General features: G+C 49.2%; 1 protein-coding gene across 3 annotated transcripts in view; it reads right to left on the minus strand.

Moving 5' to 3' along the window:
• Nucleotides 1-775: 775 nt before the first annotated feature.
• Nucleotides 776-17704, minus strand: part of MARCHF4 (membrane associated ring-CH-type finger 4) — a 105512-nt gene continuing 88583 nt past the window's right edge. Inside the window, exon 4 of one of the 3 annotated variants that reach the window (XM_008519916.2) lies at nt 776-2600. In XM_008519916.2, the coding sequence (XP_008518138.1) occupies nt 2233-2600 (368 nt within the window). In that variant the 3' untranslated portion in view covers nt 776-2232. The other 2 variants (XM_070618245.1, XM_070618244.1) reach the window with 2 other exon arrangements.

The raw sequence follows: 17704 nt of genomic DNA on the forward strand, positions 1-17704 counted from the left end.
CAGGGCCAGGCGAAGGGAGGCAAGGTCTTGTCTTCTTTTTTTTTTGAGGAAGACTAGTCCTGAGCTAACTGCTGCCAATCCTCCTTTTTTTTTTTTTGTTTGCTGAGGAAGACTGGCCCTGAGCTAACATCCGTGCCCATCTTCCTTTAGTTTATATGTGGGACACCTGCCACAGCATGGCTTGCCAAGCAGTGCCATGTCTGCACCCAGGATCCAAACTGGTGAACCCCGGGCCGCCGAAGTGAAAATGTGCGCACTAAACCGCTGCACCACTGGGCCGGCCCCAAGGTCTTGTCTTCTGCCTAGTGACATGTCCAAGCCTCTCTCAGGGCCCTGCCCCGGGGGCTGTTTTCTGATATTAAAGGAAAGCCGTCAGGAGAATTAGGTCTAATATGCCCCACTCTGTGGTTCTCTCAGCTTCTCTGAAATGACCTGATGGAGTGGAGCTCCCCAAATTTCCTCCCAGCACTAAAGGTCTCTGCTTCTAGATTCCTGGGCAGACACCTGCAGAGAGTTTGGGAGTCGTTCCTCTTTGTGACTTGAAGGAATCCATCTGCTGGGAAGCCAAGAAGAGGCCAGGAGTCCTAGTGTTTCGCTGCAGGTTCACACAGACACACACGCACATGCACACGAACACATGCCTGCCCCGCCCCATCTGTACCCTCAAAGGAGAGATGATTTCCGCTAGGGAGCAGACTCCAGGGGTGAGTGGACACAAGGGAGAGGGAGAACGGGACAGAGGGAGGAAAAACTCAAATACGGAAAAGGACACTCATGGTAGGGAAAGAAATTTTATTTTCAAGCTTTTAAGAGAATAATACAAACAACAGAGAGTTTTAAAAAACCCTAAAAACTAGTTTAAAAAAGTACTTGACAGTGTCCCTTTAACACCCACAGATGACGTGGCCGTTGTGCAATGACAAGAAACTCTGCAGGTGACCACCCAGTGGCCTTCCCTGGCAGGGTCCCCAGAACCAGCAGGTGGGCTCAGGAGACAGTGCTCCCAGCCAGGGTCCCCGGGTCCATCTAGCTGCAGAGGGACCAGGGAGCTCGTAGCACTGAGGGATCAGCCAAAGCGCCCTCAAGGGAGAGGTCCGAGCAGCAAGGAATACTGAGACTGGTCTCCGCTCCCTCCTTGGGGCACAGCCCCCCAACTTCCTCCTGGGAGACCCTGGGCCGGAGGCGCTCTGCGGTGGGGGCCCTGGATCTCAGCGTGTGCCAGGGCAGGAGGGAGCCTGGCAACCAGCGCGTCCTGGCCGGGGGTGGGGCTGGGTAGTTGGGGGAGTGGCTCCTTGATTGACAGCTCTGCAGGCTGAAGCCTCAGCCGCGGGACGGTGCTCCAGACCCCCACGGAAAACCTGCACTTTTCTCTAGTTGTGTGTGTGTGTGTGTGTTTCCTGTAAACATCTTTGAGCCAAATCACCATAAAATAAAGTAACAAGGGCACAAAAAGACACCCATCTCCAAACCGAAGCCCTCTTTGAACCCGCCTGAAATTGGGAGTTTCAGTTTGGAAGGTTTGCAAGCGAGGAGAAATCCCCCTCCCTCTGCCGCCCGCACCAGCATCTCCCTCCCGCACCGTCTGCCCTGGGGTTCCCTAAAGCCATCGAGTCAGGAATCCTGCCCATCCAGGTGAGCCCAGGGGCCGCAAAAGCTGTGTGCCGTCCCACGGGCCCACCCCCGCCCTCACCCGCCTGCCTGGGCCCGCAGCTCATGGCCCAGGGAGAAGCAGACGCAAACTCAGGGTTAGACCAGAGCAGGCGACGGCGCTTTCCCTCTGAGTTGGTTCTCCCTCCGCAGGTGCACACCTGGGCGCACACCTGGGCGCACACCAGACTCCCGGCTCCACCCTCCCAGCCTCCACTGTTCACAGGTGTTTAGCGCACAGGTACCGGGTAGTGCTGGGTGTCCTGTCGTTGTGTTTGGTTAGTTTGTATTGCACTTCGTTGTTGAGTTTGTGTCGGTTTTCCTCACTCTCGTTGGAGAATGGTATTGACTGACTGGAAATCACGAAACCGCTCGTGGCACCGGCCTCACTAACTCCAGCTCCGACCCTGTCCCCAGGCCCCTCAAGTCCCCCACTCTCCGCCTGCCCTCTGCTCTGACCCCTGGGCTGCCACCTTGCCTCCCACACCTGCTCCCCAGACCGCGACCCGCTGGCCCTGGCCCCTTCCGGCCCCGACTCCCCTTTCTGTCCTGCGTGGTCACGGCCTCCCTTCCAGGTCTGTCCTGTCACACTGTCGTGACCCTCATGACGAGCTCTCGGCTGCCGCCCTGGGGGGTCCGCTGTTCATGAGGTCGTAAGTGACTCAAGATGTGCAGGATGGTGTAAGCACAGTGGTGATCGGAGAGAGGGCCTGAGGGGTGGCTGGCTGCCCGGGCAGGGCCTTCCTCAGGGGCAGGGGTGCCCGTGGCCTCCTCTTCTGAGGCAGGGGCATTGGCCTGGGTGGATGAGGAGGTCCGGGGGTTTGTCCTGCCTCCTGACTTTTGATCCTCCAGGTCTTTTGTCTTGTCATAGTTCAGCACTTTCCACTGCTGGTTGACAGCTTGCCACCGTTTAAAGATGCGGTACACGGAGGGTCCCTCATGGATGATGAGACCTGAGGCAGCAGGGAGAAGAGAAGAGCAAAGGCCAGTAAGAGAGAGCCAGAAGAAACCAGTCTCCCTTTATCTAGAAATGAATATAGGTGTTGGGTAAGCTGGATTTATATCAGGTTGATTTGTTCTTTTCAAACCCCCCTTTCAGCCCTGAGCCACGTGGTTACCATCCCTGCATTCCTGGGTTGACCCAGCCTTCAGCAGGTAGAAGGCAGAAGCTGCCACACCGAGTTGGTGACAGAGTTGGGCACCTCCCTGCAGGGACATCGCCTACCTCTGCTCCACCCCACCCACTTCTTCGCTTGACAAAATCCAAATTCGTTGTCCGTTGAGGCATAATATAAATATCTTCTTCTTCTCCCTCTTCCATGTATCCATGGTACCTGATACTTAGCAGATGTTGAATGAATTGCGTGCTTTCAAACGCACCAAAACAGAAGCCCTGTGGTCTTTCCATACCTGCTGAATGATGTCTGAAATCCCACCGGTTAAGTTTTTGCACAAATAGCCCAGTGCTAATGAAAAACACTCTCTGGAAGAGAGAACTTTGATGCAGTTATATGGCCAGAGGCAAGGAGAGTCATGAGAAACCAGGCAAATAAATATTATTTGTGTGCCACACACTAGGGATAGTGCAGTGAGCAGGACAGGCAGAGTCCTGCCCTCAGAGGGCTTACATTCTAGAGCAGAGACACACAAGAGACATCTAAACCAGCCAAGAAGACTATTTCAGGTGCTGACAAATGCTATGAGGAAGATAAATAGGATTAAGTCACCACTGGCTGAAGGTGTTGAGGGTCCTGTTTTAGTGAGGGTAGTGGAAAAGGCCTTTGAGGGGAGCGATATTTGAGTTGAGACTTAAGTGATGAGAAGGAGGGATCCATGCAAAGATCTGGAGAGAGAGGCAGGAACTGCAGGTGCAAAGGCCAGGAGGTGGGAACAGATTGCACAAGGACCAGAAAGAGGGTCAGTGAGGCCAGAGTGCAGTGACCAAGCGGGCAGCGCAGGGAGGTCAGGGGCAGAGGCTTATCCACGGTCGGGCCTCCTGGGCCATGGGAGGGATTTACATTGTCTCCTGAATGTAATGGGAAGCTGTGGGAGGGTCTAGTGGAGGGAATGGGGATCTGATTTACCCTTCAGAAAGTTCATTCTGGCTCCTGTGAAACAATAAACTGAGGAGCGACAAGAGTAGCAGCAGAAGTGATGTAGTGATTCAAGTTGGAAAGGATGGAGGCTCCACCAGGTGACAGCAGAGCTGACAGTGAGAAATCGTTGGAGTCAGGATGCAGGTCGGAGGTGGCGCCAACAGACTTGCTCCCAGCTGAGGTGTGAGTCGCGAGAAAAATCTGGACAACTGAAGCTTTTGGCCTCAGCAGTTAGATGGGTAGTAGTGCCATTGACTGGGACCTGGAGGGCATGTCTCCACATTGTGTGTAGGGGTGTGGATTTGTGTGGTGGTGGCAGTGACTGTACGAGTTTCCTGTTGGGGCTGCAACAAATGACCACACATGTAGTGGCTTAGAAGTACACAAATGTATTCTCGTACAGTTGTGGCGGTCAGAAGTCTAACATCAGTCTCATTGGGCTAAAGTGAAGCTGTCCTTCTGGTGGCTTTGAGGAGAGGATCCATTTCCTTGCCTTGTTCAGCTTCTAGAAGTTATCTGCATTCCTTGCATCAGTCCACCTCTTTCTTCCAATGTCACATCTCCTACTATCACCATATCTTCTGTCATGAGATCTCCCTCTGCCTCCCTCTTAGAAGAACACTTGTGATGACGTTGGGCCCACCTGAACAATCCAGGATAATCTCCCAATTTCAAGATCCTTAAATTAGTCACTTCTGCAAAGTCCCTGTATAAGGTAACATTAACAGTCTGCAGGGATTAGAACCTGGATGTCTTCGGGGCCAATTTTCAGCCTACCACAGTGATTCATAGTTATATTTTGGTCATGGGAAACTTAAAACGTCTGATAGAAATCTCACTGGTAGGCAGTTAGACATAAGGGTCTTAAGCTTAGGAAGAGATCCGGCCTGGAGATAGACGCCATCAGTGCAGAGGTGGAATTTGAAGCCTTAAGAATGGCCCCAGATCTCCTGGGGAGAGAGAGCAGATAGACACGAGAAGAGGCCAGTGACAGAGCCACAGAACTTCTGATGTATAAAGGTTTGGGGCAGTTTGGTGGAGGTAGAGCCAGCAAAGGAGGCTCTGAAGGAGCAATAAATGGTATAGAAGCAAGAGCAGCAAGTGTGGAGGCCCAGAAGTCTAGAGAAGGAATGTTTCAAGAAAGAGAGTGTGTAACTTTTTAAAATGCTGTTGAGAGGTCAGCTCAAGTGAAATGAGGAGTGACCATTGGCTTAGTGGGCTCAGATGGAGTAGGATGACAGAAGTGACAGTGGGAAAATCAGGTAGTTCTTATCAAAGAGTATCTTTTTCTTCCATGAAATCATTGCTCAGGTGGAAAGGATAAGGGAGGAAGTGTTGAAGATTTGTGGAGAGAGGAGAAGGTGGGAAATAATTATCTTGGAAATTAGGAGAATGAATTTACAAGGAAGATAGAGGGGAGCATTATCTGATGGTGTTGAGTGCCCATTTGAGATTTGTGGCCATAAATTTGGAGTGAGTCTAGTCACTGGTTGTGTGATTTTTCTCCACACCTTCAACTGCTTGCTAGGAGCATCTGTGGAGTAAGAAGAAAGTTGAGTTCAATTAGTGTAGACTGTTTTCCGATGGAAAGTAAGATAAGAGAGAGAGTGGGACATGAGAATTATGGATGTTTGCAAGGGAGTGGTTATAGAGCTGGCCCATGGAGTCTAGGCTTGGGAGGAGGGAAGTGAGGGCACAAAGGGTTAAGGGATAATGAAGAATGGAAAATGGAAAGCTATAGGGTCAATGCCAAGGGGTCTCTAAGAAGTTGGAGGAATGCTAGAGTCAGTGAACTACGAGGATGGGGGCTGTGGTCAGAGTGGGCTGGTTGAATCCAGATTTTGGAAGCAGTGTGTTTCTTGGTGGTCATGAGGGACTGAGGTGGGCTGGAGGAAAAGGTCTTTGGAGTAATGAGGAAGCCAGGGAGTTGGGTAGATGGTCTGCATCAGCCATTCTCAACGCTATCAGACCAAGTGCTCCATTTTTATAACAAATATATTTCAATATCCCTTTTCCTATCCTGAAGTGAAATGCATAAGAGAACATAAGTCACTATGGTTTCTTTTTTAAAAAAATAATATAATGCCCTAACAGATAATGTAAAGAAAAACAAAGGGGAAGTCATTTGTAACAAGACAATGTAAATTTCAATATAAATGCTGGAGCACAACTACATTAGAAAACAAGTAAAACGCCTCATACATTTCCAAAGTGGCCCCTAGGGCATGGTACCACCTCTGCTGAGAACCACCGATCTACAGAGATGCTGCAGCCAGGAACCGTGGGAGGGGGACTATGAGGCAGGGGTGTCAAGGAATGCGAGGAGTGAGCAGGCAGTCAGCAGCCAACAACTTCAAGAAGGGGAGAGGGTGGTAATATATGATGACATGCACTTCAAAGGAGCTGGAGCTTCTGAAGCATCAAGGAAGAGAGGTGGTTTGGAAGTGGTAACGGGGAGCAGGGAAGACGTGGACCCCACCTCCAGGCCCCACAGAATACGTGTAATGGGAGAAAAAGCAGCCACCACTTGAGAGAGCGATACAAGAAACAATGTCCTCAGGAGACAGCTATGTTGCAATTAAGAGATGAAAAGAACTCAGAGAAGAGGTTGCCAGTGATGGACCCTAAGGACCAGAGGGCATGGCGGAAGGGCTGGGAAGATAGGGCCAGTTAAGGGATGAGCCAAACAGGGAAGGGATGATTGTCCATATTGTGAGAGTGGTCCAGGAGGCTGGCACGTGTGATGGTGAGTAAGGTGATTGGGGATGAGGCCCAATGGGATTCACCCTGCAGCAACTGTAAATCTAGGGGCGGCTGGCCCTGCCCTTGGGGGGAAGAGCTGACTCACAGGAGCAAGCAGTAATGAGTCACTCCAGCCTCCTCCATGTCAAGCAAAGAGACTGGATGGGGACACTTCAAAGCCCCTTCAACCTCCAACACACTGTGATTCTGGGAGACAAGACGGCCACCCACTGTCACTCTTTCCTCCAGTATTCCAACAGTTCCTGGAATTGTGCTTTGTGCAACAATTCTTCAAGGACTCATTGAAGGAGAGACAGTCTCCCTGTAGCCCAGTAGTTTCTAATCCTTTGGGTCACCTACCCCTTTGAGGATCTGATGAAAGCTGAGGACCATCTCCCTGGGAAAAAAAACCAAACACAGGAATTGTCCTTATAATTTTAGGCGGTTCATAAATCTCCTGAGGACCGCTTGTGGACCCCTTGATCTGGCCTGCCTCATTCTGGACAAGGAGACTTCCTCTCTGCCCGCTCTCTCACCCTCTTCCAATGTGACAATGCTCATCGCTTCTTTCACCCTTTGGAACATGTGCCTGTGACCCTTAGCCCTGCACCATTCATGTGTTCATTCATCCCACAAGCCTTGTTTGAATCTCGGTATGCTCTTTTCTCTAGATTGTAAGCCCCACAAGGACAGGGGTCAGCTGTGGTTGAGGTTTGGACAGCTAACACAGTACCAGGAGCTAACTGAAGCCTTGATGATGATGGGAGGAGAGAGAAACCTTGGAGGGAGAGGAGTGGGATCTTCTGAAGCCCTGAACTAACTCTTTCCAATAAAAGCCACTACACTTGATTCTTAATTAGCTTCTTGATCACGCGATTTTACCCTGATTGAATAGAGTGGCTTAAATTTTTTTGTCTGAATGCCGCCTTCTAATTATCTAACTGTCTAGTGTTCAGGAAGTAATTAGACCTTTTTAATGGCTAGGTGGCTGAAGGAAAGGAAGGTGCACCTGTTTTTGTAGATAATGCTTGTTTGGCAAAAGATGGAAAAGCACAAACTGCCTTATTCACCTCCACTCCCCATAGTCCTCCTTATGCTTCCTTCTCTATGAATTATTTATTGATTACTTCGATGGTGGAATAAAAAAAAAATGGAGGAAGATGGGTGGGGCTCATCTGATTGAGACTGGTCAAGTGGGCAAGGTTGAAGAGATGGGAGAGAAAGAAGATGGGTGGGAAATGGCAGTGGAGAGAGAGACTGAAATTAGAAAAGGAGGAAAGAAGGCTATTGGTGAAGGGAGGCAGAGAAGTAGTAGAAGAAGAAAATGGAGAATTAGAATGCATGCTAATGTCAGAAACTCAGCAGGTTTGGATTAAGTCCTTTTCTGGGGTTTTCTATGTAATTTAACAGTAATCTAGAAACCACCTACAAGGCGCCCAATCCTGGGCTGTGTCTGCGGGAAATCCCGTTCCAGAAGAATTGTCACCTTCATCTTTCTAATGTCCCTCCATCTTTCGTGGCTCCTCTTCCTCACATGGCTGTGGGCTCCATCAGTGGTCAGAACCCTTCCTTTGTCATCGTGTCTCTCTCCCTGGCCTCCAGAGGAAGTGGTCCTTGGCTCAGCCCACGAAGATGGGAGGGAAGGTGGCCATCGTGAGGGGTGATTCTGCCTGCACGGCTCCCCCTCCCCAACTCACCACAGCGCCGTCAGGGAGCTCTCCCTGACGCAGCATCCCCATCCTCCCTGCTGAATTTTGGCCATCACTCTTGCTGTGTCCGCAGCAGTGAGATACAATTGAATTCCGTTTAGTGTTTCCTGAGTACCTACTATGTGCTTCTATAGCACCTGGGGTGGAACAAAAAGAATGGTTCCCCTTAACTATGGAGTTAAGAGGTCAAAGCTAGCAGAAGTCTGCGGAGAAGCCTCTGGTCCCCTCAGCGAAGGTAGAATTCCCCCTCCCCACCTGCATCTCCTGCTGTTGTCCTGGTTTAAGCGGCGTAAAAGCTGTTGATGTCTCTAGAAAAATGCTTCTCCAACTTTAGCATGCATCAGAATCCCGCAGGGAGCTTGTTAAAACACATATTCCCAGGCCCCACCTCCAGAAAGTCTGACTCGGCGGGTGTGGGGTAAGGCCTAGGAATTTGCATTTCTCATGTTGATGTTGCCTGTGTGTGGACTGCCCTTGAGCAGCAATGCCTAGTACAGGTTCTTATCCTGGCCCACTGCCTTCCGGAAGGCCGAAAATTTTGATCAAATAAAGAGCTATAAGTGACTTAAAAAATACTCCACTTTCAGATGTGATAAACATGAAAATGTAAGGCAACCGAAGAAATGGATACTTCCTCTCCTGCACCCAAAGATCTCTGGCCCCACAGTTTCGAGTCAACTCACCGATGAACGTGTATTGAATGTTCAGAGTACCTGCTGCTTCCCAGCCTGGTGCCGTTAGGTGAGTTACTTCCTCTTTCTGAGCCTCAGTGCTCTCATCAGTAAAGTGGGTCTGATACTCCCTTCCTCAGAGGGCTGCTATGAGATTAAGTGGGGTGACGAGTCCTGCGTGCCGAGGCTGGCACCGTGCCTGCACACGTTTAACACTCAATGCCACCTGATGTTGATTGCTGTGGGGGAGATTACAGGATAGAAAAGCCCACGCACGTCTCTTCCTCCTCCATCATGGCCAGCCCCATCCCCACCACAAGCACCTGTTCTTCCATCTCCTAAATGTCCTTCCCAATCCTCCGTCTGAGTCATGGTTAATAGAAGAGCGATGTGCTAGGACTGAAAGAGCTCTTGCGACCAGCCGATTTGGCAGATGTGGGATGAGCCTTCACAGCTGCGCCCGCTCCCCCCACCAGGAGCCTTCAGTAGCGCCTGTGGAGGGATGTTCTCCTCCCGCTGCGGAATTACCCGCTGTTAGGCAGCTGTGGGGCAAGACTCACCCCCACGTCCCCCACCAGAGCCCCATCGTTGCCAAACACTCATCTTGCAGATGTTGCCCCTCAAGGGCCCAGCCCTGTCAGAACCCGTGTGAAAGAACTAATCAGGCGCGTGTGGGAAGGAAATCAACAGAACCAGCTAGTTTGGGTGGGCTCACGAGGTGCTGCTGGGAGATGCCGGACTGGCAATACCACCAGCTGCCCAATATTCTCCAGGAGTACAGCTTCATACTCCTCACAAGTGTAGCCAGGCTGTAGTTCTGGGGTGTTCCCTGAGGAGGTGGCGAGATGTGAATCCAGGAGCCTCATTCGGGCAGGCTTACCTTCACTCAAATGCTTCGCGTCGTGGTTCGGGTGACTCTTGCAGTAATAAAGACCCAAAGGACAGAGGAGGCGGAAAGCACTCAGTGAGGCTGAGGCAAAGCCCCCTTCCCTTTGTTTCCATCCTGTCAATGTCCTGTCAGTGCCCAGGAGAGGGCGTCCCCTGGGTGGTGACTTCTGAAAGAGTTCCCTTCCGAGCAGATCTGGCTGGGCCAGTTGACCCTGTTCGAGCTGTAGTGTTTCTCAGGTCACCAGGGCCAGACCCATTCCAGTCACTCTGCCACGCAGGGCACTGCAGGGACCTGTGAGAAGGCCTTTGCTGGAAGATCCCTGAGAGGGCTGAGAATCTTTGAAATGAAGTGAGCTTGACTCAGCAGGGCTGGGTAGGAAAGAGGAATATTTCTGGGCCTCAAATACCCTGGCACTGGCACAACCGAGAGGCCCATTCCTGGAAGTGTCTCTGTGAAGCTATGCCCTAGGACACTGGGGATTTTTTTCTGTGGGGTTTCTTTATGAGGCTTAGAGCTTTCGCCATCTGGACAGATACAGACAGAATTGCATTTCTCAGCCACTCTGCGTGGTGATGCTGAAGGCCATGTGATGATGGTGATAATGGTGACAAGGGTGATGGAGATGATAGTCAATATTTATTACATTGTTGCTATGTTCTGTCACTCTAAAAGGGCTTTGCAAATATGGTCTACTTCTCACAGAAACCCTATGACGTAGGTGATATGATCTCCACTTTACAGAACAGGAAACTGAGCTCAGAGAGGCTACGTGTCTTACACAAAGACACACAGCTTGTACATGAAGTGCGAAATAAATCCAAGTTCATTTGAGACAGAAGAGTGCCATGTGTCTGGGTTGCTTCCTCCTCCATGATCCAGGTCACGGTCTCCCCACAGAGAGCAAGCAACTATAGAGGAGATAATTTTAAAAAAATTATGTATATGTATGTCTAAACAATTTCTATTGCAATTCATAATAAGATGTGTTTTAGTATACGTGTTACATTGTTATAACAGAGTGGTTAAGGATGTGGGCTTTGGATCAGATCAAACTGGGTTCTGCTTTTGTGACCTTGGGTTATTTAGCTCTTAGCCTCAGTTTTCGCATCAGAAAAATGGGCATTATAATAGTAACTACGTTATAGGGCTGGGGGAGTAAATAAGATAATGCACTAAAGCACTTTTCACAGTACTTGGTACATAATAAATAATAAATGTTAGTTATTATTTTATTATCATTACTATTAAATATCACATGATTTGGGGGCTGGGCCAGTGGCCGAGTGATTAATTTTGCGCGCTCCGCTGCAGGTGGCCCAGCGTTTCGTCAGTTCAAATTCTGGGCTCGGACACGGCACTGCTCATCAAACCACGCTCAGGCGGCGTCCCACATGCCACAGCTAGAAGGACCCACAACTAAGAATATACAACTATGCACCGGGGGGCTTTGGGGAGAAAAAGGAAAAAAAAAAAATCACATGATTTTATCCTAAAGGAGTTCTTATAAAGTTACAAAAGTAGTTTATTTAAGCAAATATGCCAAACTTCTCTATCCAAAAAGAGTTTTGTCTTTTAAAATCCTTGGAATTTTAGGGGCTGGCCCCCTGGCCAAGTGGTTAAGTTCGCGCGCTCCGCTGCAGGCGGCCCAGTGTTTCGTTGGTTCGAATCCTGGGCGCGGACATGGCACTGCTCATCAGACCACGCTGAGGCAGCGTCCCACATGCCACAACTAGAAGGACCCACAACGAAGAATATACAACTATGTACCGGGGGGCTTTGGGGAGAAAAAGGAAATAATAAAATCTTTAAAAAAAAAAAATCCTTGGAATTTTAAAGATTACCCTTGGGAACCGGGGTATTTTCTCTTGTCAGGCTACTTTAGCTCAGAGCTGCCACAGAGAAGGAGTTACGCTTTTCAGCTCTTTGCACGAGGTGGAGCCAGATGGCTGACGCTGAGCATGAGCATGAGTCCAGCTGTGGTTTAAGACACGGGCATTGAGGGGAAAAGTGTGTGTGTGTGTGTGTGTGTGTGTATGTGCGTGCGCATGCACCTTGTCCATGCTCTGTTGTATTGTCCATTGGCTGGAGATAAAAGATCCAAGAGCCTAGGGGACCATGGAGCCACAAGATGGAAGGGGCTGGCGTCCCTGAATCACTCTGTGGGGGAGAACCTCCCACTGACAGGAACTTCTATTAGGTCAATTCACTGAAATTTGGCGCCTTATTTTTCTTTATATCTGCTGGAGCCACTGTAACTAAAATACCTTCAGTGCTAGGCGGGCGCCACAAGAGAAAAGCATTTGTGGCTTGATGGCACGTTTCGGTTGGTCCCCAAAATGTATTAGCCGGCATGAACGTCCACCTTATTTGTGGCTGTGTCTAGCCACAAACCCATCATCAATGGGCAGACCTGCCCCTCCTCAATCTGTCCCAAAGACTGTACCACAGGGACTGGAGACAGTTCCTAAGAGGGGCTCCTAAAATATCTTGAGCCCTCTCAGCACAAGTGGAGTAACTGAATTGCCTCCCAGGGGGTCTCCTTTGAGGGGGACAGGACTCACTTAGCATGTCTGCTTCTAAATCAGTCATCTTCACCTTCCAAGCATCCAGCAGCTCAGCTGTGGAGAGAGGTGGCCGTGCATGGGAAGCCCTGGCGGTGGGGGGAGCAGGTTAAGGAAAGAGTGGATGGGATATGAGCTAAGTTGGATAAGCCACATGCAGATAACAGAACATGGACTGAGCATCGTCTTGCCCATTTCTGTGGTTGGTGCTGGAATCCCCACAGCTGTGATTGTCAACCTATGAGAATCATGACATCTTCTCACAATGGAAGTAACTTCAGAAGACTACAGTGTCAGACCTGGAGGGCCCTTGGAGATTATGAGGTTCAATCCTCTCACTTTACAGATAAGTTAACTGGGCTGTAGAAAGAGGAAGTAACTTGCCCAAGGTGAGAGGTGGTTAGAAGCCAATCTGGTCTTCAGACCTAGCTCTTCTACCACACTCTTGTCTCTTCTATGGCATCAGGCTGCCTCCTCCATGTTTTTGGTTTCCTAATCAAAGAATTAAAAAGTTCGACAGGTGGGGTCATTTCTGGCTAGAAAGAAGGAAAGAAGGAAGGAAGGAAGGGATCTTTGTGACATATATGTGCTTTTCTAGTTAATGTAAATTAAAAGTAAGTTTGAAAAAATAATATATTCACATTCCTGCTGTCCCTACCCCACTTGCTCTCAATCGGGATCTGACCCTTTACCTCAGAGGGCAAGGCCCAGAAATTTCTAAATCGTAGGAAAGAAACTCGATGGGCAGCACACAGTGGGAGCTTCAACAAAAAACTTTTCTATAGTTTTGTTAATATTTCACTGTTTTAAAGATTTGGAGCAATCTCAGAAATGTTGCTCTCCTCCCTTCCCCTGACCCCATCTCACTCGCAAGTAAGAAACAAACACGATGGGGTTGAAGGCCTCATTTCTGCAGAGTTGACTTTTTGGTGGCCAATCTCTTGGGTCTGTGGAGTGAAAAAAAAATGTTTTTGGTGCCAAAGACCTTAATTAATTTGCTCTTGTTAAATCCTAATAACTTGACCCACTGGAGCAGAGAATGTCCCATTTGTTTGCTGGGAGGCCCTGTCAGCTTCTCTGCAGGGGAAGACAGTGTCATTAGAGATGACGGAAGACGGGGCAGGTGGAACAAGGACATTCGGTGTAATCAGATCTTCTCGTTGAGGGGACACTGGTGAGGGAACCAAAACCTTCAAGAAGAAGCACTGTCCCAAATAACAGAAGACTCTCAACTATGTGAGGACGTCAGGTCAGGCTCGTAGGCTGTGACTGGATTCAGGTTCTCATAGTTTCGGTAAACCCTTACTGAGAGCCACTATGAGGGAAACCTACCCTGATAAGTGCCTCCGACCCTGGTCACTGATATTTCTGAGTGCCTGCTTTTCCCCATATGCCATCTCATTCAAGCCTCTCAGCAACCCTCTGAAGACAGCATCATTATCCCACTTCACAGATGAGGAAAGGGAAACAGAGAGGTTGTGCAAGTCACTCAAGGCCCCAAGGTTAGTAAGAAACTGAGCAATATGCAGACATTGTGTAGCACTACTCCTGCCATTCCAGAAACCCACCGAGTTTTGTGGCTCAGTCTCTCCTGTTTCTTCTCGTTCTGTCTCCATCCATCCTTTAAGAGTTTAATGTTCCCCAGGTTTCCGTCCTTAGCCACCTGCTCTCTGAACGCACCTAAGTTATCTCATCAAAACCCACAGTTGCAATCACCTCTTGCTGTTGACCTTCAAGTCTTATTATCCAACCGCCTGCAGACACCTTTCCTTACCACCTCCCCCATCAGTCACCAGTCCCCATCAGAACTGGTCCAATGCCCTCGACACCTTCCTCTATGTCACAGGAGGGAACCTCCTGTGTGCCGGCAAAGATAGAAAGAGCCTCTTTCTATCCCAAAGAGGCTCTTTCCTGGCCCTGCCCTCTCCTGTTTGCAGCCCGTAATATACTGTGTGTGTCCTGCTTCTCTTCTACTGCAGACTCTTGACTAGGAACTGGCTCCTGCCTCTCTGCCTGGATGTTAGGCTTAAGATGCCTTTTGTCTCAGTGCCTTGGCTGAGGACATACCCTTTGGTTCCCTTTGTTCCATCCATTGCCCACCCCATTCTCATGCTCAGCTATGGTGCCCAGTCTCCACTCAAGCCAGAGTCCTGGGGTCTCCACTTGCCTGGAAGGAGTTCAGAGGGTCCTCTCTAGTCCACCTCCTAAGTGCTTCCGAGGTCATCCTGTATACCTCTTCCCCACTACCACTGTTCTGCGTCTCTTCACTCCTTGCTCAGACTACTAAAAGTGTTTTCCAAAAGGCCTCTCCCTACCTCTAGTCTGCCTAGCTCTGATTCATCCTCTCCACAGTTGTCACAGTTGTCTCTTTAAAACATACATCTGATCATACTTCTTTCCTTTACAAAATTATATCAATGTCTCCCCATTGCCAGGGGGGTAAAGTCTGAGCTGCTTAGCACATGAGTCATGACATGGTGGGATTTGGCTCCTGCCAACCTCCCCATCCCTGTGGCCCATCACCCACCCCCACACCCTGGCTATTTGCACTGAGCCATACAAACATACCCCAAATTTCCTAAGAATGCTTGTTTTCTCATGTGAATCTACACATGCTAGTGCCTCTGCGTGGAACATTCTTCTCCACTCTTCTGTACGAGCTTTGACTTATCTTTTGAAATCAGGTCAAGGATAGGGTCCTTCCTTCAGAAAGTCTTCCTGGCCTCCAGGAGAGTTAATTGCTGTCTGCTCCGTTCTACCTTCCTCTGAATCTTATACAGGCTCCCTCTGTGTTGTGGTTTATTTGTAGCCCGTGAGCTCCTTAACGGCAGGGACTGTGTCTCATTTATCTGTCTGTTAAAGTTCCCTCAGTTGGGGAACAACACAAGACAGCCCATAAATGCTACTGAATGAATGGCTATGACCGTCCTAGCTGCCTCTAACTCAGTCATTTCTGTGCTCACTCAACTCTAGGTCCAAGCTCTTATTATTGGGATTAATGATTAGCTTGTTTGCCTCCCTAGTGATATGTAGGATCCTTGAGAGCAGGTGACTCTCTTGTTGGGAGTCACCTCTCAATAAATATTTTTGAGTGAAAGGATGGGTTCCCTAAGTTCATGTTCACCAGTAGATTTAGCTCCCCCACCCCAAGTACCTTTCACCAGAGTGTCTCACAGGGAGACAGACCACTCAAATTTCATCTCAATTTCTCAAACCACCCTCTCAATTGGTGTCAGAATAGCACTGATGAAAAGGGAGGTGCAACAACGGCCAACCTCCAAAACCCTGAATACAGAACAGGAGCAGCTGGGGCTCACTGGATTTCTTATGGCTACCAGTCGTTACTCTATGGGTCAAGGTATTACTAGACCCATTTCCCCTCAAGCTGCCTTCCCATCCGGGCTCTGCATTTGCAACTTCACAGAGCAATCAGAGATGAAACAGGCACTAGAAAGTTCCCTGGAACTGGAGCCAGAGGTTCTTGGGCCAATCCTCAGCTCTACCATTTGCTGAGCTGTGTGACCTGGAGCCCAGCTGCTCTAAGCCTTTCCTTTTGTTAACTATGGATCACAATACCTACTCTGCTTATCTCGTAGGGTTTTGGGCCCTCTCTCAGTTTCTCTTTGTTCTTGCAGGGGTTTGGCGGTTTGTTCTCGCCACAGCGACTTACATTTGGCTTTCGTAGTGGCATGGATTGGTCTAGGAAGCTAGGACTCCATACAAGAGATGCTTAATCTTTAGGGGCAGCTTGTATCTCAGAGTGTATGACCCTCTGATATGATCAAGTCCAGAGCCGTTGTCCACAACCTTGGACCCGTGTTTCATCAGAGAGAGAACTTCCTGGCAACAATTTCAGGCAAAATCCTTTGATGAGAACCAAAGGCCGTTCCCTGAGAGTCGTTGCTCCGGAGTCTCCTCATTGACCATTGATTCACCTGGAGGCCAGCCAGATGGATACAGCCATGGGTAGGGCTGTGTGGCTTCACGAGCAGGAAGCTGACCATGTTCCAGACTCTGCATCCTCTTGGCTTCATGGTAGAGAATATCTGCTGAGCTGGTTTTGACACCCAGTAGAATTTCTCCTAATGTGTCCCTCCCACTCTCATGAACTTTCCCTCAGCGCACCACTCTGATAGAAAAGGTAAATCTATTTTTAAGGATTAAGTAACACTATACGTTTTCTGTTTACTCAGATTCTTTATTATCTGAGGCCATTTAACAGTCTTAAGAAATAGACAAATTGTTCTTGGTGTCTGAAAAATAGAGAAAGTCCAAAGACTCATTTTAGGAGATGGTCTTGTTCATTTCTTACTCAGCCTTCTGAGCTAACACAGAGCTAGATGCATTTTCCCTTCTCCTGACGATAAACTTTTTATCCAGGTACTGAATTTCTCCATCCATGCAAGGAGTTTGGGTCTATGGATACAGATTCTTCCATTCAACATTTTTTTCAGCCAGCATTTCTTGAGAACACTCACCTCTCCCATCACCACTTCCACCCACTTTCTGCTGAGGAGCCTTCTCTTCCTGTGCCCTCTCTTTCATCATCTTCTTCTACTGTCTCGGGATTGCCGGAAGGGAGTTTCTCCTTTCCCATTGGAATAAGCTAATTGACTGAATTTTAAAACTGGTGACCACCTTAAAAGTAACATAGCTGCCACCCTGTGGCTCTCTTGGCTGTGTGTTCATCTTTGTGCCATAAGAAGACCACATTAGGCCTCCTTCTGGCTGGCCCAGCCAGCTCTCCATTCCTTGTTGCAGCTTCTCTGATGTCCACCGGCTCAGTAAATCAAGTTGTGTGGCCAGAAGTCCAGATAGAGGCAGGAGGTGGTAGGAAGAGGGGTGATGACATACTTTCTCCTTCTCTCAGAACAAACTTGACCCTGAGTTGGCATTCTGGCTCGTTTCCCCTGGAGATCTGATGAAGGTGGGGTGTCAGCTGAGCTATAACGTTGCCTTGGTTGGAGGTAACCCCCGTTTGGAGAGTCCTTTACTGTGAATGCCTAGTGGGAGTGGCTTTGCGCTTCCCTGAGTACAGCGACTCATAACTAAGTATGACTTTTGCGGGGACCCTGGAAACTGTGCCAAGGTGGACCCTGCGCCCTTCTTCCTGAGCTATCATTGAGGGGCTGAGAGACTAGCCCTGGACTAGGACATGGAGTGCGGCAAGGATGCCTGCAAAGGTAAGCCGGACCTGCCTTGTGGAGGCTGGTGTTCTTGTCCTACATTCCTCTCGGTGAAGCTGGTGCCAGTCACTCTCTGGTAGTTCTGTGAGTCTGAATGCCTAGTTGAGCCTAAAAATAAAGATACCCCTGGTAGACATTGCAGGCTCCCTCTGATTCTCCTATCCAGAGAGCCCCTGAAAAGCTGACACTGTACAACCAAGTGT

The sequence above is a fragment of the Equus przewalskii genome, chromosome 5 (genome assembly GCF_037783145.1).
Source record: "Equus przewalskii isolate Varuska chromosome 5, EquPr2, whole genome shotgun sequence".
Lineage (NCBI taxonomy): Eukaryota > Metazoa > Chordata > Mammalia > Perissodactyla > Equidae > Equus > Equus przewalskii.